Source organism: Odontesthes bonariensis, chromosome 20 (genome assembly GCF_027942865.1).
Source record: "Odontesthes bonariensis isolate fOdoBon6 chromosome 20, fOdoBon6.hap1, whole genome shotgun sequence".
In the NCBI taxonomy this organism is placed as follows: Eukaryota; Metazoa; Chordata; class Actinopteri; order Atheriniformes; family Atherinopsidae; genus Odontesthes; species Odontesthes bonariensis.
In genome coordinates this window covers 20,474,141-20,499,169 of record NC_134525.1, presented here as the reverse complement: position 1 = coordinate 20,499,169, position 25,029 = coordinate 20,474,141, and the positions used below count along the sequence as shown (strand labels likewise).

At 43.9% G+C, this 25,029-nt stretch overlaps 2 protein-coding genes across 3 annotated transcripts in view; one reads left to right on the top strand and one right to left on the bottom strand.

The window, feature by feature from the left end:
* dlgap1b (discs, large (Drosophila) homolog-associated protein 1b) overlaps nucleotides 1-17,048 on the top strand; it is an 87,048-nt gene extending 70,000 nt beyond the window's left edge. For both annotated transcript variants that reach the window (XM_075452269.1, XM_075452268.1), the window contains exons 7-12: nucleotides 7,792-8,177; nucleotides 8,260-8,339; nucleotides 11,555-11,970; nucleotides 13,080-13,171; nucleotides 13,779-13,931; nucleotides 14,478-17,048. In XM_075452269.1, the coding sequence (XP_075308384.1) occupies nucleotides 7,792-8,177; nucleotides 8,260-8,339; nucleotides 11,555-11,970; nucleotides 13,080-13,171; nucleotides 13,779-13,931; nucleotides 14,478-14,693 (1,343 nt within the window). In that variant the 3' untranslated portion in view covers nucleotides 14,694-17,048. The remainder of the gene's footprint in view (nucleotides 1-7,791; nucleotides 8,178-8,259; nucleotides 8,340-11,554; nucleotides 11,971-13,079; nucleotides 13,172-13,778; nucleotides 13,932-14,477) is intronic.
* Nucleotides 17,049-18,613: 1,565 nt separating this feature from the next.
* tgif1 (TGFB-induced factor homeobox 1) lies at nucleotides 18,614-24,877 on the bottom strand. Its single transcript, XM_075452703.1, has 3 exons — nucleotides 22,969-24,877; nucleotides 20,985-21,214; nucleotides 18,614-20,241 (listed from the first exon to the last, which is right to left on the bottom strand). The coding sequence occupies exons 1-3, from the start codon at nucleotides 22,982-22,984 to the stop codon at nucleotides 19,573-19,575; spliced, it is 915 nt and encodes a 304-aa protein (XP_075308818.1). The 5' UTR covers nucleotides 22,985-24,877; the 3' UTR covers nucleotides 18,614-19,572.
* Between the last annotated feature and the right edge of the window lie 152 nt (nucleotides 24,878-25,029).

Below are 25,029 nucleotides of genomic sequence, written 5' to 3'. Positions count from 1 at the left end.
AAACATGTTGTTTTTCTCTGCTGTCCTGGCAAAATACTGGAAGTTTTTTTGACTTTTGCTTGACACCTAAATTGTGTGTTTGAGACTTCATGTTGCTTACACTGTTCTGCAGGGCAGAGAGTACTTTGGAGTTACTCTGAGGAATGGTGCACGGCTGTAAGTGGGTGGTTTGGGCTGTGCAGTGTGGGAGGCCAGGCCCCAGTGCAAATTAAAGACTTCTCTGTGAAAGTCCCAGACTCAGCTACAGTAATGTGTGTGACTGAGTGAGTCTGTGTGCAAGCGGCCGGCGGGGGAAGAGACCCAGCCCTACCCCCAAACTTTTTTTTTTTTCTAAACCAGTCATTAAAAATAAGCCACAACTCACCCCTGGTACATACCGAGAGACAGCAAGAGAGAGAGAAAGAATGCGTCTCCTCTTTCTCCTCCCTTTCTCAAAGCTTTCCTGCTTCACTAACCAAGTAAAACAGAGAGGAAAGAGGAGGAGGGGAGAGGTTCAAGAGGACTGACTCCACACAGAGATTTTAAAGACACTCTCAGACCCCTCCCCCTTGTAAAGAGTAGAAGGGGAGAGAGAAAAAAAAGATGAATGGGGAAAGGAATGCAGGAGACAAACGAGGGCTCTCGGCAGGAGAGTGGGAATGCTGGAGAGACCATTGTTCCTCCCCCACAAGATTCTGCAGGGAGTGGATGTAAACACACAGGAAGAGAGGGAAGAGGGGTGTGAAAAGTCACACCTGAGAGACAGACAGAGCTCTGTAGCATCTTCAGATGTTTATATTCATTCTGATAATGTGCTTTTTGGACTGCATGCTTTGAACACACAGATACACATGCCCACAGCAAGAGCCTATAGCTGCCATCTCGTCTTTCCCTCCACCTCCTTCAACAGGATGTATAGGGTCAGAGGGTCGGGACTGGAAACCACAAAAGACAGTATGCACCAGTGTAGCCTGGTTCTTGTTCCAAATCCCCCCTTCGCCTTTCTTGTAACTCCTGCCTTTTTCCTCTCATTTCCCTCTTCCTCTCTCCTAACTTTCCATCTCCCCCGCCCGCCTTGTCGCTCCTTTCATATAGGAGACATAGAAGGCCTGACGTTTGGTTTTCAGCCCAGATGGCTTAAGTGTGCCTCTGGCAGTGGATTAGGCCGCCAGTGTCTCCTTTCCCCTCCATGTGCATGTGGTCAGGACAAAGAACGTCAAACAGGGGTAAAGCGAGAAGGAATGCGAGGGAAAAAAAGAAAAGCCAGGACTGTGAAACAACACCCGACGCCGATGTTTCACGGCATTCCTGGAAGAGTAAACTCACACGCTTGTAAAAGCTGCAAGCCAGCTTTCCTGCTATTTTATCTGCTGTGTCATTTTATGAATCAAATTCTGACTTTTTTTTGTCTTTTGGTGTTAATCTCTACGGAGTACGCAGTGTGCAGACTTTTTTTAAGTGGAAAGAAGTGAACTTTTGACCACATTCTGCTGCATTTATATGTAAATAGCTGCAGCAAGCAGTGATCCTTCATGTAATGACATGACATCGGTATTGTGTTTCAGCCCTCAAGGCTGATTCCTGCGTGCGTGTGTCTGTATGTGTATGTGTAGCTTCTTGTCTTTTTGTTTGCTATTTTGTGCCAGTGGCCATTATTCCAGGGCTTTGCAGTCATGTTTTCCACTACTTGGATACAACTCCAGACACTTTCAGGTCTAGTGGACTGTCATGTTTTATCACACAGCTGGGCTTGGCACTTGGAGACAGTGTGGTGGCAACATCACTCTTGTTGTTCTGGGTATTTTTAATTTACCAGACACAGACCTGAATGGTCTGTGTCAATCCTTTAAAAACATTAAATGTCAGCCTCAAACTCTGTCCTCTCTTGGTCTTTAATTTGAGTTTAACCAGCAACATATTCAGAGACTAATGTAGACTCAGACACTGCTCAATCACAAATCCAGTTTAATTTAATAACTTACTGATTTCTCCCAGCTACATGACTCTGCCCACAGCTATGCTGGACTTGTTACAGTTGCCCATGCTGTCATTGCCGGCACATCTGATGTGTCACTCCACACAGTGAGCCAGTCTACTCTTAAAGTATCAGTCAGTCGGTGAGCAATGCTGTGGGAAATGTGTGCAGTGAAAGCATGCGTGAGATGTGTGGGCGTGTTAGTTTTAGTGTCAGGACTAATGCTCAAGTTTATGCCCCACAAAGCAGATGGAATGTACAGGAACTGAAGGAAACAGCGTGGCAAACTTACCCTCAATTCCGTCATCTCTTTTTTTTCTGTTTTTTTTTTTGTCATTTATCTGCTATTCCTTCTTATATTTCTCTCCCACTCCTCCACTTTTCCCTTGTACCTAGCAACTGTGCTCTCTTTTTTTAGCCCCCTGCAGGCAGGTTTTTTAGGGTAGAAACAAAAGGCCGATGCGTCTCCTCATGTGGATGTAGACTAGTCAGAGTAAAGCCCTTGCCCAGGAGGAGTGGAGAACAATGGAAGCGGCCTGGAGCCGTGACAGAGGAGGTCTAATGAGAAATCCCCCTTCGTGTAAGAAAAGGCTCCAGAGGAATAGCCCACATCAATACTGTATAGGAACGGACTTTGAGATTACATATTTCTACCAAATCCTCAAAGACCATTCCCGACAGGGCAAGCAAATGTCATCTAGTGGGTATTTTTCAGTGATTAACAGTTACCATGTTTCCAGTGTAAATGTTAGTTATTTTGAGGTTATTTATTAATATAAAAAGCTTTTGTATATTTCCCTGCATTTATATATTTCAAAACATTAGATAACTCAAGCCATAAAAGAGGATTAAAAGAGGTTACCAGGCACTCAAAATGAACTTGGATCATAGGAAAGTGGGTTAACTGAAGTGAATCTATTGCTTAACAGAGGGCAGCTGCCTGGCAGATTTACTGGTGGCTGACAGTTGTAAACACTCTCTTATCTAGTGATTCAGGAGACACAAGCCTGGCAGGGCAGTTGCCCGCTGCTGACACGGGTTACTGTCAGAAGGGGCACTCTAAGCACACAGCTTTGCTGATAGCCCTGCTGAGTGGAGGACACTGCAGGCATACTTAACCAATGTCTTGAGCTGATATGCATGCTTAAGAAGACAAAGAAGAAAAAGAAAAGTTCGTTTTAAACATAGAAGTTAGCGCAGGATGTTTACAACTCTGGTATTGGTACCATTTGCACTGGAAACTTCCTCCCTTATAAGCACTCACACATGCTAAATATACTCCTTTAAAAGGCACTCTCAGACTGCCACCTACCCCTCCTGCTCTCACATACACACAGTGAGCTATTGTGTCTGAGAGCTCAGGCATCTGGAGAGCAGAAACCCTCTCTGGTGACCTCTGGCCTCTGGTGGCTGAGAGTCGTAGACAGACATGAAGGTTTCAGAGAGACTTTCAGGTGACTCAAAGCACTGTCAGAATGCTTTTAAAGGACCATTGTATATTTTGTGCAGGGTTTTTGGGCCACAGCCGTATAAGCTCATAATAAATCATAGGTGATGAGCCACAAGCCTGCTCTGGCAAATGATCAAATTCAACACAAGGCTTTTTGTGAATCCTTTTTCATTTTTACTGTAACTTCTAGTCACCCACTGGAGGCGGCATTGAGTCGAATAGAATTTGTTGTGTGGTGCTGCATTGTTCACAATGGTGTTGTAATGTCACATAGAATTAACCTTTTAACTTTTTGTCTTCCACGACACTCCCTCAGAAACACATCAACGAGCCTTTTTTTGACAAGAGTCCAAGATAAACTGGTTGGTAGAGTTCAGTGATTAGCTGCACAAAGCCAACGCTCCAGGGCTCAAAACATTATAGCATATTCATTTACAGCCCTCTGTGGTGTTATCCTGCTACTCGTTTGATTATGATGTTGTGCTAGATGCTCCTCATTACTCCTGCTGTGTTTTCTTGTTGGTTGCTGTTTAGGTGTGTGTCAGTTTACCCTATCGAGGTAAACAAATGACCACCAGAATCTCTCCTTTAGTTTCTGCTGGTGCATTGCCAGGCCTCCTGGCAAACTTCTTGTTGCTGTGTATTGCCATGGTGACACTATCACAAAGGACTCCAGCTGGTTCTCTGTGTGTGAGTGTGCATGATGGGGGAGTGCAACAGAAAGAGGATGACGGACAAATGGACAGAGTGAGCAGACGGAGCCAGGCAGTAACTCATCCCCGTCCCCCCTCCTCCTCTTCAGTCTCTTGTTCAGCTCTTCCTCTCTGTTAGTTAGCCTCTACCCTTTCCTCTCTGGCAGACCCTAACCCCAAACACAGTGCAGCTGGGCTCAGCTGTCAATGTTCCCCCATACCGACCGCCCCATGCCCTGGCCTTTGTATTTGTTTGGATTGTGGTGGATTTGCTCTTGGCCTCCGCTGGGGGGAGCTCGTTCCTGCGAGTCTCTTAAATCAAACTGTCTGCTCTTTGAAGTGGCCTATCACACAGATACACAGCTTTGAAATTACAAGGCAACTGTCTGCCTTCCATCTGTCCAGCAACATGGACATAGCTGTTAAATGAAGAAAACAGCATACACCTATGCAGACACATAGAGGTCGTAGTGATCAGCAGAGTCAAATAGAGAGGTGGGCAGTAGGTCTGTTTTTGTTCCTGGACTGGAGAAATGAATGGAGACTGGTTTGTCTCAGGGGAGGGAAAGAGGGCTTTCTTTGATATTATCAAGGCCAGGGGTAGGGGGTGGGGGGTGGGCGGATGCTCTGCCAAGAAGAACTGCTATTCACACCAACTTGTCGGCATGGGACTTTTGAAGTATTTGTCAAAGAGGGATTTGGCAGAGAGCCACTAGAATTTTGTCATTCACAAACTCCTCTCTTCTTTTAGGATGACAATGCTCCCAGCAGGCTGCTGCTACCTCTGTGAGGGGGGTAAAAAGATTAAATTCCACAGCTCCATTTCCATTAAGCATTAATGGAGGAAGTTGGTCTTCTTCCTTATTTGCAAAGGAGATAATACAGATCACCTCTTTCTCTGTAATCAAAGCTGCATTAACCTGATATTATTAAGTGGCAGACAAACCTTTATGTGTTCTTGCCAGTGTTCATCTGTGGCTGGTGAAGAGTTTCCCACATTCCTTCTTAAGGGTTTGATGGAATCCTGTGTCACATTCCTGCTTCGCTCTGTCCTTGACTGTCTGTATGTGTGGGAGGTCCAAGGCAGTGTAGCTGTCTAACGCTTTCATGACTGCAAGAGGATCAAACTCTCTCCTTATCATCTCTGTGGAAACTGGAAACTTGGCCTCTGTCTTATCAGGACAGTTGTTTTGGTCAGATGTTTCCTTCTCACTTTAATCAGACACGAACTAATTTGAAGATTCCCTATTTTCTTTCATTATAATTAGAAGTTTAAACTCAGTCCAGCCAAGTCCCTGGAACAGGCTGGCACGTTGTTGACAACAGCTCCTGATGGATGAAGAGCATATCATGGGCAGGAAGTCTGTGGTCTCCCTTTATGTGGAGAGGTTGAAACATTAAGCTGGGTTGTGTCAGCGTTATATGTGTGCCTCTGCAAGAATGTGTTTGCATACATGTGTGTGTGGACATGTTGTGACTCTTGGGATTGTTTACTTAACCTGTCATGGCATTCGAAACCCCTGTCATTCTCTTGAGTGTCTAGCTCTCACAGTGACAGCTAGGTGGGACACAACTCGTCGTGTCATGTTTCATACAATGCTATATTGAGCGGATTAAAACCCTTTTTAACTCTGCTGTGGGCCTGAGAGGAGCTTGAGCACACATACCGTCATCCAGCATAGACATGTACACACACACACACACACACACACACACACACACACTGATGTGTGACTTTTAGATGACTTCAGGGGATAGAAGCTCTGAAAAGTGGCTGACATTCTATCCTTTGAACCTCCACAGTTGATAGGGGCAGGACCTCTCCCTCTGAGTGGGTGTATGTGTGTGTTCATGGTGCGTTTTTTTGTCCCCTTGTTGGTTCGTACTCTCTGACCTTTCCAAGGATTAGCTCTGATGTTGGTCTTATTTTATGTGAGAAGTTGACAGCGTTGCATATCATGACATGCTCACATGATTTAGCCTCAAATGTTCCTGGCAGTAATTCCTACACACACTATATCTCTCTGAAGGAATACATATGAGATTAATCTGCTGAAGTAAGTACAGTGAGTCTTTCTTGTGGTTTGCTGTGCGACCATCAAATACACTCAATTAGCAACCGTGATCTCATCTCAGTGCAGCTTTCATCCCATCTGAATACTTTCCAGCTTGTCAAAACCTGACTGAAATCTTGTCTGGGATCGTCCAATCACTGCTGTTGCGGCAGGAGGGAGGTGGGAGGGCGGGTGGAAGTCGGCAGATGACTCTTAAGAAACCAAAAGGATGAAGTCAGCCCTCTGTTCACCTCCAATATGTTCAGGCCTCTTTGTAGCTGTCAGTGAGACGGCAAGACACAAAGTAAACAAGATCCCGCTCTAATAGTTTTAGACATGGCTGCAAGTGCTGGGTGTGGTTGGCAACAGTTGTCTGATGCACACAGAGCCCCGATCTAGCCACGGTAGGATGTTTGTCTTTTGAAGGGATTAAAGAGATCCAGGAAACCCGCTGTCCTAGTTCTGCTGCAGAGCACACAGAGGACGACCTAGTTTTGATGACAGGACAGCACCAGCCCAGGAAGGAGATTCCAAGTCATAATGTTGTTGGGAGCTGGTTTTGTTTTTTTTTTCTGTAGACAGTCTATGTTTTGGGGGGGTTTTTTTGTCTGTTGGTATGTTTCTATAGACAGGCTTCTTCAGTGTGTCTGAGAGCCTCCATTGTCTGTGCAGAACTTGTAGCTGTAACATGAGAGGAAGAGAGAGCTGACAGAAAAAGGGGTGTGTGTTACTGAGCAGAGCTCTGATAAATGAAAAAAATATATATATAAATCTGCTTGGATTTCATACAAGCCTTTACTGCAGTGAGCTCTCTGGCTGACTTCTTTAGTATCATTTAACTTCGGCACTAAAGTAAGCATGCAAATAACAGTAAGACTCATAAGCACGTATTCACATAGTCAGCACTATCAAATTGTTCAACATATCTACAGTCAATGTGTAGAAGGCTTAACCATGTAGATCAGTGGGTCAAGTGGCTGACGTACTAATCCTATTACTAGATGTGGCTCTGATTTGTCAAAGTTGGCCCTAATCTACTGTGCATTTGACACCAGCACATGGAACTAAGGCCTCTGGGTGAACTGATCAGATATTTCTGTAAAAACATTCCTGTATTTGTTTAAAAATTAGAAATAATTTGAAAGAAAAATGCTGTTCATGACAATGTTTTAATCTAAAATGGCACTTATCATATCATCCAACCAGACTTTCTTACGGTGTTTTTTTTTCTTCCCGAGATGATATCCCATCAACTTAGGTGGGATTCTTTGTTGAAAGTCATAGAGGTGCAGTGGGAATGTAAGGATACACACCAATGAAACAGTGTAGATCTAAAGAGGGGAGTTACCACAACAGATGTTGTTGACATGCATGCACATGATGATTCAGCCTGATTGGTGTGTGGTTTAAAAAAAGCATCAGGTACTATCTATAAAAAGAGAGAGGATACAGTTAGGTTAAGCTGTACTATACCATGGCTTAAGGCCACAATACACCTGAATAACTCAATAATATCCTCATCGGTATAGAAAAATTGCCTTTTGACTGGTGCTCTATGATTTGTATTGTATTTTATTGTTTAATAGATTATATTATTTGGTTTAGTATTAATTTATGTCTTTTTTGGCTTCTTCTCTGCAGTGTCATCATGCATCACCACCTACAAAAAGACACCCCCCCCTGTCCCGCCACGAACCACCCCATCCAAACCCTTCATATCCATCACGGCCCAAAGCAGTACTGAGTCCGCACAGGATGCCTACATGGATGGGGGCTCCAGCCAGAGAACGGGCATCAGCTCCCAGCCAGGGCTGTCCAACTCTACAGAGAGCATCGACAGCATGAAGGCCCTGACAGCGGCCATAGAGGCAGCTAATGCCCAAGTGCATGGCCCTGCCAGCCAGCACGTCACCAACAGCACCATCACCATCACTGCCACGGCCACCACATCTGCCGTCGCACATGTCAATGCTGACAGCAAGGCGCAGAGAGAAGCGCTCCGCAAGTGCCTCTCCATAGGGATTCAGGTTTGTGAAAGAGCTTTGGTTTCAGTCAAAGATTTATACGAAGACTCTGACCGCAGTTTGACAGTTTCTTCCCTCCTCTTAGGTGGACCCAGAGGAAGGAGGGCTGACAGAGGAGCAGTCCAAATTCCAGTCAATAGGAATTCAGGTGGAGGATGAGCGATGGTAAGTTGAGACACAAAGAGAGAAAGAGGTTGATAAAGAGAAACAAGATAAGTCTGAGGGGAGGGATGAGGCAGAAGGCAGGACGTATGGCGACAGAGAGGGGTTTGTAATGTGCACTACAAGCTCTCAACCCCCCCCCAACCCCTCAACTCTGGATACCCCTCAGCAGCTGTCCCCAGTTTGAGGAAGGTTGGCGTCAGAGTCCCCTCAGCCAGGGGCCCCAAGCGACAGCTGGGCCAGAGGATGTGGTGGAGCTGAGAAGGTGGAGGGGGTGAGTTGACAGCCATCTGTTGCTCCAGTCATTGTGATTCAAGCTACTTTGAGGCAGTGTGTTTGTGAATGTGTAGGAGGGAGGGAGAGAGAGGGAGTTTTATTGAGTTTGTTTGGTTCTGAGAGAGGCTTCTGTGCTGTCAGCTAAAGTTTTTCATTCTGACTGCCGCGTGTTTACAGTTTCAGGAGAAAAAGCCCAGTGTGCACACTGCTTCATTAGGTCATATGTTACAAAGCTTACCAAGGCCTCGGATGGGACACTCAGGCATTTATGGCCTCTTTGTCCACTTTCATTTGCCCTGGTAATCCAGGGACCTTCTGTTTGGTGAGGCAAGCTTATATATTCAGCAGGTTTTTGCTCCGTAGTTAAGGCATGCTAATGGAGTTCAAACAGATATCAGTTTTAATCAAAGGTCACAGAGAGGGCTGAGTCCAGCACTTTTAAGACATACACTTGCACAGTGTCAGGGAATGTGAGGGGAGTTCTGAAAGAGGAAGTCTCAGCTGATTGACCAAGCTCGGCGTTCCATGAGTCGCCAAGCCAAATATTAACTCACCCAGACACCTTCTAGTCTGCTCAAGCTTGGGTATTATGCAGCACAGCAGCCTGTTCTTTCCTTCGGTTAATATTTGAGGTAGTTTGGACGGTATTTTTGGTGGTGCATGCTTGTTCGTTTACCTTTTGGCATCCATCGTGCGTGTATGTGTATGCACCTGGGAGGTCTGGGCATGCTGCCCCCAACATTAGATTCCCAGACAGTGAGAGTGCCAATCTCCTACGGCCTTGCTCCTGTGTGACTGTTTGTGTGTGAGTGTTTGTGTGTTTACATGCAGCACTCACAGGTCATAACCTCACCTTTCTGTTTGAACTAGGTTTAACTGAGAGGTATTGTAAGCAAGCTGTGAAATATATTAACAAATACCTCCTCTTGTTCAGAAACGTTTGAAAATAAATGCAACATATTTTCCCCTCTTATCTTTTTATGATGATGCATGTATAATTGGGAAACCTGCAAGAAACAAAGTGAAGTACAAATGTGATAGAATTTGATGCATTATTTATTTGACTTGATTTTTTTTTTAGAGCCTGGCAAATGTGTGTTTTAGCTTGTTGGTCACCAGATGGCTTTGTAGTCTCTGTAGTCTTTTTGTTACTAAACCATATGCACAACCACCATCTTGAAAAGTCAACTATATGGACAGCTAGGCCTGCCAGCCTTTTATGTGTTCAACCTAACTAGTGACTGAAGGATTGTCATCTGGTTTAAGCTGACATGACAAGAAGAAGCCTCAGCTGCAGATGCAACTTTCAGATGTCATTTTGTGGCTGTATGCTCCTGTTATCTGCCATTCAACATACCCGTTGCACATCTTCTGGTGCGTCTTTTTCTACATTTGAATACAAATTCAGTTGGGTTTTTTGTTTGAAGACATTTTTAGATTTTAGAACAGGAAAATCAATGATTTAAAATTCAAATAGATGCATTCCAAAAGTGGCAGGATATGGAATATGGAAAGGCAGCACTCAACCTCTGGGATGATTTGTAAATTTCCGTCACATGGATGTATGCATTTTTTTTTACTCCTACATACCTTCCTGATATTTTAGTCTTTTTTTTTTCTCTCTCTCTAAGATAGACCTAGCTCTTTAGATGCCCTTGTTCCTCTTGTTCTTTTGCATCGTGTCTATTGATATGTCTATCTGTCTGGGCTGTGTTTGGCCTTGCCTGTTTCTGCCCTTGCAGGAAGTTGTTACCAGCGTGATAGAAAGCAAGCTGAGGTCATTAGAACTGAACACCTGCTCAGAGGAGTTACTCTTTAACTGCTCTTCACACACACTCACACACACCGGGCTGCTGGTATGCACACATAAAGCACACACACACTGTTTGATCTACCCGATGCCACTCCCTTGTTCTTGCGCTCTTTCTCTTGTTCACAGAGGAGGAGAGATGAATTAGAAAAGGGGAAGTAAAGATAAATGGTTCAGGGGGAGTGTGTGTCCGGAGACGGACTGAGGCAAGCGAGATGGAGCTGTGATCATTAGTGTGTGTCATGCTCCAAGCAGGTCAAGCTTAGGTTCATGTGGGAGAGGATTGTGGGCATGTTTGGGTCAGAATGCATTTTTTTTGGCCTGTTGTAACCGTAGGAGAAGCAAGTATGCATGAGCACATCTATGTTAAGCTTTAATGCACTTTGATAAATAGATTTAGGTGCAAATAAGAGTATATTGCTTGTTCTTAATTTTGCTAAATGAGAGTTTGTGTTAATGAATTATGGGTTTTGAGTCTTGTAGCAGTTTGAGCTGGCAATGATTAGGCTGCTGGATTATTAAATCACCTTGCTGTAGGCTGGCCAGGCCATTCCCGCCTTGCAAAACCCAACACCCGCGTCCCTCTGGCATCCCATTCATTACGGGGATGATGACCATCTCCATTGAACTTAGCCAACTCTGTGTGTGTGTGTGTGTGTGTGTGTGTGTGTGTGTGTGTGTGTGTGTGTGTGTGTGTGTTGATTTAATCTTTGCATGTGTGTGTACGTGTCTGTTGTTGCACAGAGTGGGGAGGGCTTGACAAAGCCTTTGAGGCGAATTTACGCTGCAGGGTCCCAGGTGTGTGAATGTGTGTATTTGTGTGCCTGTACTGTTTGTGTGTGTGTGTGCCTCAGCCCCAAAGCAGGGCTTGTGGTGTGACAGACGATTGCACACTATTGACTTTGAATGAGCCAGGTGACAAAACACACAGACCTATACAACAGATGTTCCACACTACAAAAGCTATTCATCACTATCAGTGATGAGATCGCTGTGATCCTGATTTCAATTTTTCACTCATGGGAGCACCTCCAAGAGCCGTGTGTAAATGATATATCCTCTGCCTAAAAGGAAACCAACCAAAATAAAATAATATCTTTAACAACGAACTTGTTCTTGCATCCTTTTCTAGTCACCGCAGAATGACCCGCTCCAACAGTGTAACCACAGCTGTCCAGGCAGATCTTGATGAATCTTCAGACGTCCCAGAGCTGCCCCCACGTCACTGCGCCACCATGCCGCGCCAGCACTCTCGTGATGCCGCCTCCTCCACTGTCAGCATCCAAGGCTCCGGGAACCACTACCATGCTTGTGCCGGAGACGACTACGGGGAGGTGGGGTTTGACCCGTCTATCCTGCCTCCGCCAGACCCCTGGATGGACAGTGTACCTGAGCCAGAAGTGGAGCCTCTAGAGGCTGTCGGGCGATTGGTGTGCCCCCCCGACGGCCGCTGGTTCCTCAAGTTACTGCAGGCTGAGACAGAGCGTATGGACGGCTGGTGCAGACAGATGGAACAGGATGAGGTGGAGAATGAGCTACACGATGAGAGTGAGTTGGATAACAAGATTTGATACCATATGAAGACAAGAAAATCAGTTGTAGAGTGATAGTAGTTCTGTTTTTCATCCTCCTCTCCTCACTCGGTTCAGAGGGTGATGGTATTCATGGTATTGGACCACAATAGCTGCTTGTTTCTGTCTCAGGCCCTCTGGCCTCCACAGACATACCGTGCATACTTATCAATAGGCCACTGCTGGCTCCATTCACACACGTGTCCTTAGACTGTATAATGATCTTTCACATAGAGTTCTCTTAGTGTTCCTTCGAGGCAACTATTTGATCTTGAAGGAACACACGAGCAGTCCATGTCTGTATGTATGCTCACGTCTAAACAAGTGTTACACTCACACACTCGTATGGTTAGACCAGACTGAGCAAACAACCCTCTGGCAGTAGGAACTTTATTTATACCTGTCCTTACTGTGCAGCTGATTTTGTGTTTCACTGAAAATGTCACTGCTTATGCAGCTAGTGTTTTTGTTCTAGGCAAGAGATTCTCACATGGAACAGAGAGAACAGGGAGGGTGTCTCAAGGTTATGTTTTCCCAGATCCCACGCCACCGAGTGTACACACACAGACACACAGCCACACACACGTCCTGAGGGGGCTGAAGACTCGGGCAGATATATTACTCCTTCTCTCAGTCTCTGGTTCCAAAAGCTTCATGTGGTGTGATGTATGCATTTGCAGTTGCTGTCCATAGGGATGTAAAAGCCAGTTACACTTCGCAGTAGAATCAGGTCATGCAATGCAGCATTCGTTATTTTAAATAGCATTCTTGGGACCAGAGGCTGAATTTGACTACAACTACATATCTACACATATTGCAGATTTGGACATTTAATTTATGAGTTAATTCATTTCTGTATTTGGAGATAAATATAGAATTTCAGTCAATACTTCACTATCCTGAATAATTTCTATTCCTGAGAGAAATATTCAAAAGAGGGTTCTAGCACATATTTCATTGTTGCATTTCTAATGCACCTCTCTCTGTGAATGGTGCAACATGCCTGCGGTATGCAGTTCTGTGAGTAATTGCATTGTGAACTGTGTGTGTGTGTGTGCATGCATGTGCGTCTATGTCTTTCTGCAGTCCTCGGGAAGATCCGCAGTGCAGTGGGGAGTGCCCAGCTGCTGATGTCCCAGAAGTTCCAGCAGTTTCGGGAGCTGTGTGAGGAGAATCTGGTATGTGTCACCTCATCCTCTGCATGCTCCCCCCTCCCCCGCTCCCCAACGCTGACATCATCCTGCACAAATCATGCTGACAGGCCAAGCTAGCAGTCATTTACTGTGCATCTAGTATAGATATCACATCTTTGCCATCTTTCACAAACAGATACAGAGCTTAGTGAGTGAAAGATGGAGCCTGCAAATCATTAAATTCAAGCACTAATACATTCATATTTACACAAGTCAAAACATTCTACCCTTTGTTACATTATCAACACTTTATCTTACAGTAAGATCAGGCCTTAAAAAGCATAGTTATTCCGCTATGGGACAAAAAATGCATATATATATATACATACATTATTTATCGTTAAATATTTTTAATATTTCTTATTTATCTATTTATTTATTTTAGAACCAGTGTATGATTCAAAACAAAGGGTAATAAAGAAGCCAAAGGCATTTACTGGATACAAGCCTAGTAATCCAACATTTTACTTAAAGATGCTTGTGTCAATAAAATAAAATAAATTCTATTTCATATTTTATCTGCTAGTCAAAAACAACCAACTAAGCATATAAACAATCTGTGTTTGTATGCTTTTGTTCATGTGTATATTAGAATCCAAATGCAAACCCGCGGCCCATCTCCCAGGACCTGGCAGGTTTCTGGGACATGCTCCAGCTGTCCATCGAGAACATTAGCCTGAAGTTTGATGAACTCCACCAACTCAAAGCCAACAACTGGAAGCCTCTAACTCCCCCAGAAACGCAGGTGCAGGATCACGTGGCAAATATGAGACAGAGCTCATTTTAAATAATCGCACTATCTAACCTGAACATTAATTTGGAATGCTTCACTTACCTGCATGATATTTTCTGTCGTATATGTATACTTTGAATTGTAAGTCCGAATGATTTACAGTTGAGCTTTGTTGTAGCATGCAAATATGTGTTGCATACTGTCGTGTTGCTTGCCTGACGCCGCTACTTGTATTGTGTGTTTTGTTCTGTCTTGTCGACAGTGAGCTGCTTTTGAGAAGCTACTCTACCTGCCATGCACCGTTGGGGCCTGTCCATCTCCAATGGTTTTTTACCTCACGCAAAGGCCACCATCGTGCTCTCTTACCCTACACAAATGGCTGCCACTGTGAACCATAACCTTATTCAAAATTGCATGCTCTCTCATTATGCCAGCAACTTCTCTATCTAACCCTTGTGCAAACTGGCAGCAGTTGTGTTGCTCGTCACTGTGTTTAGCTGCTGCCTGCGCTGAGGACTCAATGGTCTGTCTTTAAGACTATTTGTCGTCCCTGTCCAGGAGAGAAGGATGCCCCCTCCTGTGCCAAAGAAGCCCCTGAAAGGCCACCCACCCCTGGCTAGGGACCGCTCACTGGAGAGCTCTGAGCGCCAGCGTCTGGAAGCTCGCAAACGCCTGCTAGCTGCCAAACGTGCTGCGTCGGTGCGGCAGAGTTCTGCTACCGAGAGCGCAGACAGTATCGAGATCTATATTCCTGAGGCTCAGACCAGACTATGAGACCCACAAACGCATATACCCACACACGTCTAATACTGAACACTGTACCGTAAACACAGTAGCACTGAATGGAAAGGCTAGGGTGCTATTGTAACATATTCATCTTTTTTGCAGATCTTTCAGGTCACTGTGGGGTCACTCACTTTGGGAGCCGTTTGAACAAGAAATGTACATTTACTGTATTTATTTATTTATTTGTCTACCCCTTACCTTCATTTCCTTCTCCCAGCTTTGATGTAGCAATCCTTCTTTTCCTTGTACCTCCACCTGTCCCTCACTCCTAAAGAAGTATCTAACAAATCCCTTTCTTTTAAGTGGCCTGTAATTACAAAGTAAGCCTGGTGTAGCACAGCGGTCATGCTTCACATAAAGATTTCTATCGAATGCTAAAAGTACTATAATCTCACAGGATGATTTTTTTTTTATGTATAATTACAATATAAGGATAAAAATGCCAGGCAAGGCTATTTTAGTGTCAGGTGGTGACACAACTAGCATCTCTCTGAGAAAGGGTCACGAGGCCGACAATACAGGGCGAGAGGTTTGAAATTACTCCTCCAGGTGAGGCAGAGAGCCCGGTGACTCAGGAGCAGGTTGTTGGCCTGTATAAAGAGCCAAAATCACTAAATAGATCGCTGTTGCCACAAACCTAATTTGTGTATCTGTGTGACAGAAAGAGTGTGCACTATATGTGTATGTGTTCTGACTCAGATTTTAAAAGTGCTTCCTATTTTTCTAGGTCCTAAGGGACCTGGTCGTAACTGACGACTAAGGTAGCAGTATCAACAAGCTGTAATCAAACCAACCATCTCGTCTCATGTTTGTATAAAGGACATTTACAGTAGAAAGACATGACTCACTGACTCGCATGCTGACACATATTTTTGTCTTTTTTAACACGCTTATTCCTAACTCATGTTATGATCAAACTCCTCTGTGTAACAGACTAAGCTATAATACTGATATTTGGTAAAATACTGGTAGTTGTTCTATATTTTATGAAGTCATTTTTAAGAAAGGTTTATTGACAGTATTTGAGACTACAGGACTGAAAAGAGACTATTTCTCCTCACTGTGTGTGCACTATCGCTGCCTCCAAATGAAGCAATTATTGAAGGTCATACAGAATAATCCTATTTCTAATCTTTTGTATTTGTGTTTTATTTTAATTTATTGATTAGGAGAACAATGACTGTTCATTGACATTGTGATTATTATTATCATTATTAGTATTATTATTATTATTATGATGCACTGAGAACAAGGCCCTTATACTGTGTTTGTGTTTTATTTATTGGTTCTTTAGCATGACAGGCACCTTTTTGTCTTTTCTGTTTCAGTGATCAGCCTTACTTTCTGAAACGATAGTTGAGCACAACAGCAGTCTCAGGGGAAGAAGCATGTTTAGTGTGTGTGTGTGTGTGTGTGTGTGTGTGTGTGTGTGTGTGTGAGAGAGACTGAGTGTGTGTCTGACCTGATGTGACTGTATGTGACCCATGACTTTTGTCTCTTACTGTATATAATCCCTGCCATCAGGATAGGTCATGTTCCTAAATAAAGGAAAACGTGTCCATGCCATCTTCTAAAAGATGCTCCTGTCGGACATCTCATTTCTCGACTCTCTTCAGTGTAACAAGGTATTTCTGTCAGCTGCTTGAATGTGGAGACAATCCTTATCTGGTTTACGGTCACGTTATTGTTTTGATCACAGAATTGCAGGACTTCGCTGTGTAGTTCAACTCTCTGTATTGATCTGAACAAGTTTTGTGCCATTGGATAGGCAGGGATACAGCTTATCCTGCTATTTGCCCTTACTGAACGGCGACCTGAAATTTTAATTGAAAGACGTTTATTTGTAAAAGAAGTGTTGACGTTACCGTGCGATATGGTTTTTCATTTTCTTTAGCTGCTCATAAAACTTTTAAGAGAGTCTATATAACAAATAGTTCAAACTTATTGCCATTTTAAGTTGATGGAGCTGATTTTAGTATTTTCACTTTGGAACTTGTATTTGCATTGAATTGTCTGTCGAATAATCAATTCTCTATTTATGTTTATTATATTAACATATCAATATAACACTCCTAGTATAGCAGGGAGTTAGAAACCAGAATGTTGGATTGTGGACACTCCAGCAATCCTGTGAGTTCTTAAGTTTGTGATGTAGTTATATAAAGAGAAAAACATTCAATACATTTTGTACATAAATGAATGTTTCCCTATGTAAATGTAAACTTAAAAACACAAATAACATATTAAGCAGATATACATTTTGTAATTAATGTTATTACACTGTTGATGTTATGGCACGTGTATGAGCTCTTATCAGCATTAAAACAAAAATCATTGCCACAATTTTGTTGCATTCACTTCTTTCCCGTCTCCACATGTGTTTTCAATTGGATTATAATTAAACAGATTACAAGGCCAGTGTGTTGTGTTTTTAGGGCGTTTCCCTTCCGCAGGGGCAGGCCCCCATAATTAGACAGCACTTTTGGCCTCGGCTTAGCCTTGATGCTGCTGCACATGCAGCTTCTGGTGATTTGTCATTCACACATCATTCATGCTGAGGGGAGGCGTGCCGTCCACAGTGGCCAGAGTTAGGGTTAGGGGGTGTGCAGTGATGGTGATAGGAGTGTTGTCTTTGTGTACAGATTGGCCCTGGGTAAGTCTACCCATCAGACAGTCTACTACGGTGGGCTACAGCTGCCTTCTGAGTGCCTGGAGGTCTATTTAAACACTTAAGAGTGATTACGTCACTCAGATGAGACTCAGCCTCAAACCACAGTCGCTGTCATTGTTTTTTACAGGAAACATGAGGCAATAGGTGGTAAACTCAAAGAGCATTCTGAACATTTGTTGACCAGAAGGGGCAGGCTCTAGCCTGACAAGCCAATAAAAAGCTACATTTTCCAACTGAGTACTTTGCTTTTGCTTCAACGTGTTAATCCGTTATGGAAGAGGTTTTCAAATATGTAAAATTAACTAAATATATATCAGTAAATACGCAGTCCACATAAAATAATCTACAAAATGTACAAAAGTGTTAGTGTGTATGACATTATTATGCTAATTTCATTTGTATCACTTAACTGCTGTAAGTTAGGTATTTTATGATGACTCTTAATTCACAATAATTGGAGCTCATATGACAGCATTATGCAGTCATATGTACTCCAGAAACTGCAACTGTAAATTCAGTGTTGTGGAGTAAAAAGTACATTATCCCTGAAATGTAGCAGAGTAGAAGTGGAATGCAGTTGGAAGTACCCTAAATCTGTTAATATTGAGCCTTGGTCTCAACTTTAGCACATTGTTCCTAAATGATTAGTGAACATCAGCAAGTAACCTCAAGAGCATTTGGTTGTTTTAATGAAAACAAGATGTTTTTTATGGTCTCAAATCAAAACCTAAATGGATGTTTAATTCAGAAAATAATACAATAAATGAAAGGGTGCCTGTCGCTGCAAATGAAACAAGTCTGGCTGAGGCCAGTAGAGAAGCTTTAAGACTGCAGCAGGACCAGAATGAAACAGCTGTCTGCTTCACCTTCAACCTCTGTTGTGAGCTATTGAGACGTAGACGCGCATCAACCCCCGCTGGTATGAAACTGTTGACGTCTGCTGTTTGCCTGTGTTAATTTATGCAGGATTATGCTAATTTGGAGGAGCTGTTATAAACCTTTCACACCCAGGAATGCCTCTGAATGCCTGTGGAAAGACATGAGCGCTGTACTATTTCTGTCCTTCTGTATTCTCATTTTTTTTACTTACTGAACAGTCCATCTTGAAACACTCTGCTTATCCTTAGGGGATAAATCGGTAATCTTCACTAAGTTCAGAGGGATTTACAAGAACACTGCCAGTGTAAATGTGCATTAAGTGGTGTGAAAATGTGAATAAAAACTATCAACAATGAGATGTAGAAAAAACAAAACTTTATTTGAATCCCATGTGACCCCTATTTGCCACAAACATTGCACAGTATGAAAAGAAATCACATCATTGGGCATCGTGTCACACTGACTATACACATGGTCCTATTATACATGAAAATGCTTGTTTTTGGTGATTTAAAAAAAAAAAAAAGCTGTCTATGTCGAGTGTAAAACAGCAAATGCAGAAAAAGAGACATCTGTAGTGTTTAGTTTTCCAGTCCACTGGCCGTCATTTTCGCTGAGTGATGGGATGAAGGCTCAGTCTAAGAACCTGCTACATTGGTCATCTGAAATATTCCTTGGTGGGAAAATAACAGTAAAACGAAAAAGCATAGTTTTTTTTTCTTTCCTTTTAAAATAGCTAAAAGTAAATTACAAAATCAAAACTATACTCATGAAAACACTTAAATGTTTACTACAGTAGTGAATAAATGTGTCATTGATGCCAGGAGCAAAGTGTGTTTAAGACACTGAGATGACCTTCTGCCTTTAGTGTGCAAACAAATGAGGCAGACCAATCACAAACTGATCTTTGAAATGTTAAACCATTAAACGTCTGTGAATGTGACCCATCTGTGTGTCTAAATCTAGCTCTTGCTCGGTTCCCTAGGATGATATTCAGTACATTGGAAAGACATGAAGACAGGCAGCATTTCTTTGATAACATTTTTGGTCCCTGTGTGCAAATAAAATACACATGTAGATACATACGCATGTATATGAAATGACTAAACAACTTACAGCCAAGGCACCTTGATACAGTTTTTTTTTTTCAATTAAAAAACATCCTCATCATATTGATCGGTATACCAAAAATAGAAATGATCAGGCTTTCATGTGGATTTGTTCTCTGTTACGTGCAGACAAGTCACTGAACCGAGGAGTTCCACAGCTGAGACAAAAAGTCAGTCTCCATTCCCTCCTCTCCTGTCAGTTTCTCCTTCAGGAGACCAGCTGTTTGGCCTGCAGCTCCATCTCTGCAGCCCGTTTGAGGGCCACATCCACCAGGAGCTGGAAGCCACTGAAGTCTTGTGTGAGGTCTGGAGGGGTGGGGGGAGGAGTGTTGAACAGGCCGCTGCGTGGGCTCAGGTTGCCCTCCATGCTGGTGCTGCTGAGGATGGTGGTAGTGGTGGGAAGCAGCTGGCTGCCTGGCCCTTCATCCCGGCACCTGAGCAGCGCCTGAGCCTGCACAGACTGCAACAGCTCAGCTGCCCTGTCACAGTTCATTCCTGGCACCGATGGGTGAGAGGCTGTCGGGCTGGCTTGCATCGCTGTGGTGACAGTGGTGTGACAGATGACAGATGGCCGGGTGGGCATGACGCCTGGAGGCGGTGACGTGGATGTCGGAGAGGGTATGGAGGGGGACGCGGCCTTCCTCAGAACACCGTGCCCTGTGGAATCGAAGCTGGAGGGGTGGAGGACGCGTTTGTCGCAGCTCTCCTCTGTACCTGCAGCAGGACTGCTGTGTTTCGGGGACTGGGAGCTGTCAGAGAAGCTGTCACCAGCCTTGCTCCCTTTCCTGGAGATAGTGAACTGGTTGGGGTCTTTGCCATCTTTCCTCAGCATCTCTGGGAGAAGTCGCCGCCGCGCATTAATGAACCAGTTGCACACCTGGACAGGACAATGACAGAAATACATGATGTGAGACAGCTGCATCACTTGGCTCACCTTGCAAGTGACAACAACAAAAGACTCTGCTGGAACACCTATCATCAGGTGCTATTTGCGCAACAGGAAAGTCCAAATGAAAGGGTAAATCATATCTGTTACTTGCTGATATTTCACACCGTCCTCCCTTGATCATTTCAACACTGCAGAAATGAAAAGATCTCTACAAGCACAACTTCTATCACAAAGTTCAGATTGGACATCTTAATCCTGTATTAAAAAAAAGAAAAAAAAAGCTCTCAATACGAGCTAATCTCCTTTGTCATAGCACTAATCACGGTCATCTCCCCTCTTTTTTCCTCACTCCTCCTGGCTAGTCGTAACTGGTTCAGCGAGGCTTGTAGCTCTGACTATGTAAATGACTCCGCATTGTTCCCAGACAGCTGGGATGGAAAGGGGCTGGAGGGAGGGAAATTCCTGTTCGTGTGTCTCAGCCAAGCCCACAGCACTCGGGGAGTGAGTTTACTCACGTTGCTTCATATACTTTAGTTGCAACGTCAAGCTGGTTTGGATGACCTTCAATTCACTGTTGATGTGTCATGTTTTGTTTGCCATCTAAACAGGAAATGATTCAGTCAAGCACACACTTGTTTCCTCTTGACTTTTACAGTGGTCTGTTTACACTCCTAGTTTTTACTAGCTTAAAGCTTAGGCAGTCATCTGTTCTGCCATATCTGAGTCCATACCTGCAATGTGGAGAGCTGAGTCTGCTTGGAAAGAAGGGCTTTCTCTTGTTCAGATGGGTAAGCGTTGTAACGGTGCTCATACAACCAGTCCCTGAGGATCTGGACCGACTCTTTGGGCAGGTTCCCTCGCCGTTTCCTCTTTCCGTTGCTCCCCGCACTGGACGAGAGATCCAGGGGGGTATCCAGGCTATCCTCGTCATCGGTCTCGCTCCCTGACAGCATCATCAAACCTGCACAAGAGAGGAGAAGAGGAGCGCGCATGAGGACAGGACAAAGAGGATCCTCTGAATGTCAGCTAGCCTGTTGTCAGTCTCCCAGCCGCTCTGCCGCAGCCAAACGCAAGCTGTCTGGGAGGCAGCTGATGTGTCAGAAGCAAGCTGTCAAGTTCAGCCATGTGATTCATATAAGCAGCTAAGGAGGGTGTGAGGAGGAGGAGGAGGAGGGGAGAAAGAAGGAGGGGGGACGTCACAAAGGCTGGTCTGATGCTGTGTCAGTTATAAAACCTGCCTCAACAAACACAAGGCACTGAAAGCACGGGAACGATCCCTGTGTAAAGGCAGATTTTGAAGACCAGCTACTGTCAGTAGACAAAGATTACAGAGTAGCTTTCTGTCTAAGGTTTAATCAAAGTCACTCATGATTAAAAAGGGTACGAGGCTTTGAATAGCTTTGAAACGTGCATAAAAAATGCTTGTAAAGAACAACTTTCACCTAACCCTACCCATTTTATTTATTTATTTATTTTCCCACACCCAAGGTCTGGCATTGGCCTGGTGTCCAACATATATTTAAACAGAGTGACCCAACTACAAACAGAACATGATTACAACCAGTCCCACTTCTGCAAAACTTCATTCTTGTAAGACACTGGCAGTGGCTTATAATCACACGTTTAGGGCGCCATTTACACCTGAACACCAGCAGCTTTCTGTGTAGACAGCCCATCGGCTCCAATTACAAAAAGAAAGATATTTCATGTTTAAGTACATGGAGTCTGTACTTGGACAAACTAGTGGGAAAAGAGAAAGAAAGTTCCCAAGTCAGAGCGGCCAACAGGATGAGGTAATTACGTAGGCTGGAGAGAGGGGAAGGGGGAGGGGAGACCTGTTGCAAATCAGCGTCTCCAGACTAAACAAAAGAACCCAGGGCTGCGTGCTTCTTTGTATGCAATTCAAAAGTTTCCACACGAAAACGAGGACTTTTTAGTAAACTTAACAACTTCCGAAACATTGCGAGTGAACACAATGAGCCAAATACCTTTCTAGCCCAGCGAAGACGCTGGTTTTGTAAGTTTAAAACAACTTGTAAGAGGGTTTCTATTGTGTGCGTGCGCGCTGCACCACGAGGTCCACGAACAAGGCAACAGCAACTTCCCACAATGGGGTCAGGATGAACATTAGCCTACATTTGGATTTCAATCAAACTTAAAGCTGCTGGAGGTGTTACCAGTCGATGTAGAAAGTCAAAAGATAAAAGGTATCGATTTATTTACTCATTTTTGGTTTTAAAGCTCGCACGTTGTGAAAAATGTAGCAAACTCTCGAGCTCACAACAGTCACTAAACTTTAGCTTCTGTCATTATAAAGTCCCTTAGTCACCAATGTAGCGTCCGCCACGTAAGTTAGCTTTTATTCAAACTATAAGTGAGCGTCTTCTAAGTCAGTTTGGCGTTTTAAATGGGCAACGAAGTTGAGGTAACACCAGCGTGACTAGAAAAACAATACACATAACAACAGCCGTGCGTTATTGAGACAAAACTCGCAGAAAACATGTCTCGCTCATCTCAATGGAAGGTTGAAAAACAGCCATATCGACTTTTGACATTGCGCCAGCACATGGCAGAAAAAGCCCCCTGTCATGTCTGGAAAGGAAACAATAGACTGCATGGTTTGCATTGGAGGCAAATGGCTCTGTTAAATGTTCTCTATGCATACTCCAACTCGTTTTTTTTTTTACTAATTATTCTACAGAACGTCCCACCTACCCTTTTTCGTCTTCATCTCCGTCCGAAAATGCCCACTAATTCCTCGCCAAGCGCAGAAGAAAATCCCGTTTTCGTGCTGTGTTTTTCTTCTTCTCTCCAGCTATCCCCCCGCTTGCATCCAAGAAAATCCTTATTCATCAAAAGTCGTTTCGTATCCGTTTCTGGATTTGTCTTATTTTTGATCTCTCTTCTTGTGGTCCCTTATTCGGAGACTTGATGAGGAGGGGAGAGGAGAGGAGGGGGGGTTACCTGAGACCTCTGCGTCCCTTCTGCTCAAAGCCCTTTCCTCATTGACTGTGTGTGTGTTTGATCCTGAAACTGGGTGACAGCTATCTTTGACAGCTGCGTGACTCAACGCACAGAGATCCTCCCACCGCGGAGAGCAGGGGAGAAAATCTCTGACATCCGCGTGGCTTGTTCCACTGGCATGGTTACGATTTCGCTGAGCTTTAACCCCCTGCAGAATTTCTTGAATACGCATCAACACTGTGTTTAATAAAGTCTGACAGACCGGACGGCGTTGATTTTTGGCGGGCAGTAAGAATGACAACAAAAACAACAGGCTGACGGAACACTGCGGACCTCGTGGTGTTAACCACATCATTGCTCTAGGCTTTACATGTAGCCTACGGGACTTTGTAGTATTCTGCAATAAGTATAAATCTAGATTTAGATGCTGTACATCTCCCTCCCATTGTGTTTTATCCCCGACGAGACCCAATCATATTTTTCTTCTTGCGCTTATCGGGGTCATTTAATCGACACAAATTAGTACTGTGTGCAGTGTGTTCCACTTTCTGGACAAATACAGTTTAAACATGGGTGTAGTAGTGGCACATTGACCCAGCCTCGCAGCAGCTGGAGGTTAGTGCACTAGTCCAGGTTATTAAAATACGACAACAGTACGGCAAGGGACGCGATCAATGCCCTCATTTGTATGCGGTGCACAACCTTGCGACAGCTGCTGAGGCATCGTCTCTTTGCATGCATTTGTTCAAAACAAGCGTTCGGTTATCTTTCATTTAGGCGACGTGTCGCCCCCTAGTGCTGACACCCGGCACTGCACTTGGAACACGTCATAACCCGGACTCGGGCTCCCTCTGGTGGTCAATGCGTTGGAGCGCTGTCTGGGCCCAGCACGAGGCCACAAACTGTCCGAGAAAAGTAGTTTGTTGGGTTAAACGGACTTCACGACAATAATTAATAGCATAGTTAAATAAGATAGATAATAAGATAGTTAAATATTTTATAAGTGTAGTTAAATTCACTTGAGAATGCATGTTATTGTCACTTTTTTATTTCATTAAATATATATTACATGTAAATGTACTACTTTGGTCTTGAACGACTCCAATGAGGTGATGTCTATATTAAGGAACCGTGTTCTAAACTAACTCCACATACTCAAACAGTCCGGTGAAGTGTTAAATATAGACATATGAGCAAGTTTTGCATGCCAACGCCGTCAGCCATCAAGGCGAAACGGAGTCAAATATTTTGACCAATGTTTGTAACAGTGGTAGTTTATGTCCTCCCTGTTTGTTTGGGCTCTGTATTTATCGCCCATTTGTTTCACCAAGTTCACCAAAACATTTAACCAGCTTTTCTTAACCCGGCTAACAATTAAAGAGCTGACTCTTGCATTGGCCAATATTCAGTGACCGGTCAAATCATGTTTTAATGTTCGTTTAACTCGACATAACTGGGTGGTCCTCGACTTGTTTTGTCGACCGTTCTTAAGAGTAAATGGAGTCACAACACATAACCTTCCTTGAGGAAGCGTTGGTAAACGGTTCGGATGGTTAAAACCCGCCACGCGCTGTTTACTCGTTATCACCTAACTCGTTGGGACCGTCCGTGACTCATCCCGAAGGGCTTCAGACACAACCACAGAATGTCAATAAAAGACGGGTCATGGTCCGTGGCATTAACAGCAGAGAGGTGCGCCAAGTCGCCCCCAACAGAGCGCGAGAAAACAGCGCCGGAAATGAGGTGCGTTGCCTTCAAAATAAAGTACCGACGGCGTGTACAACATTAACCACTACTTACACATTTCAAACG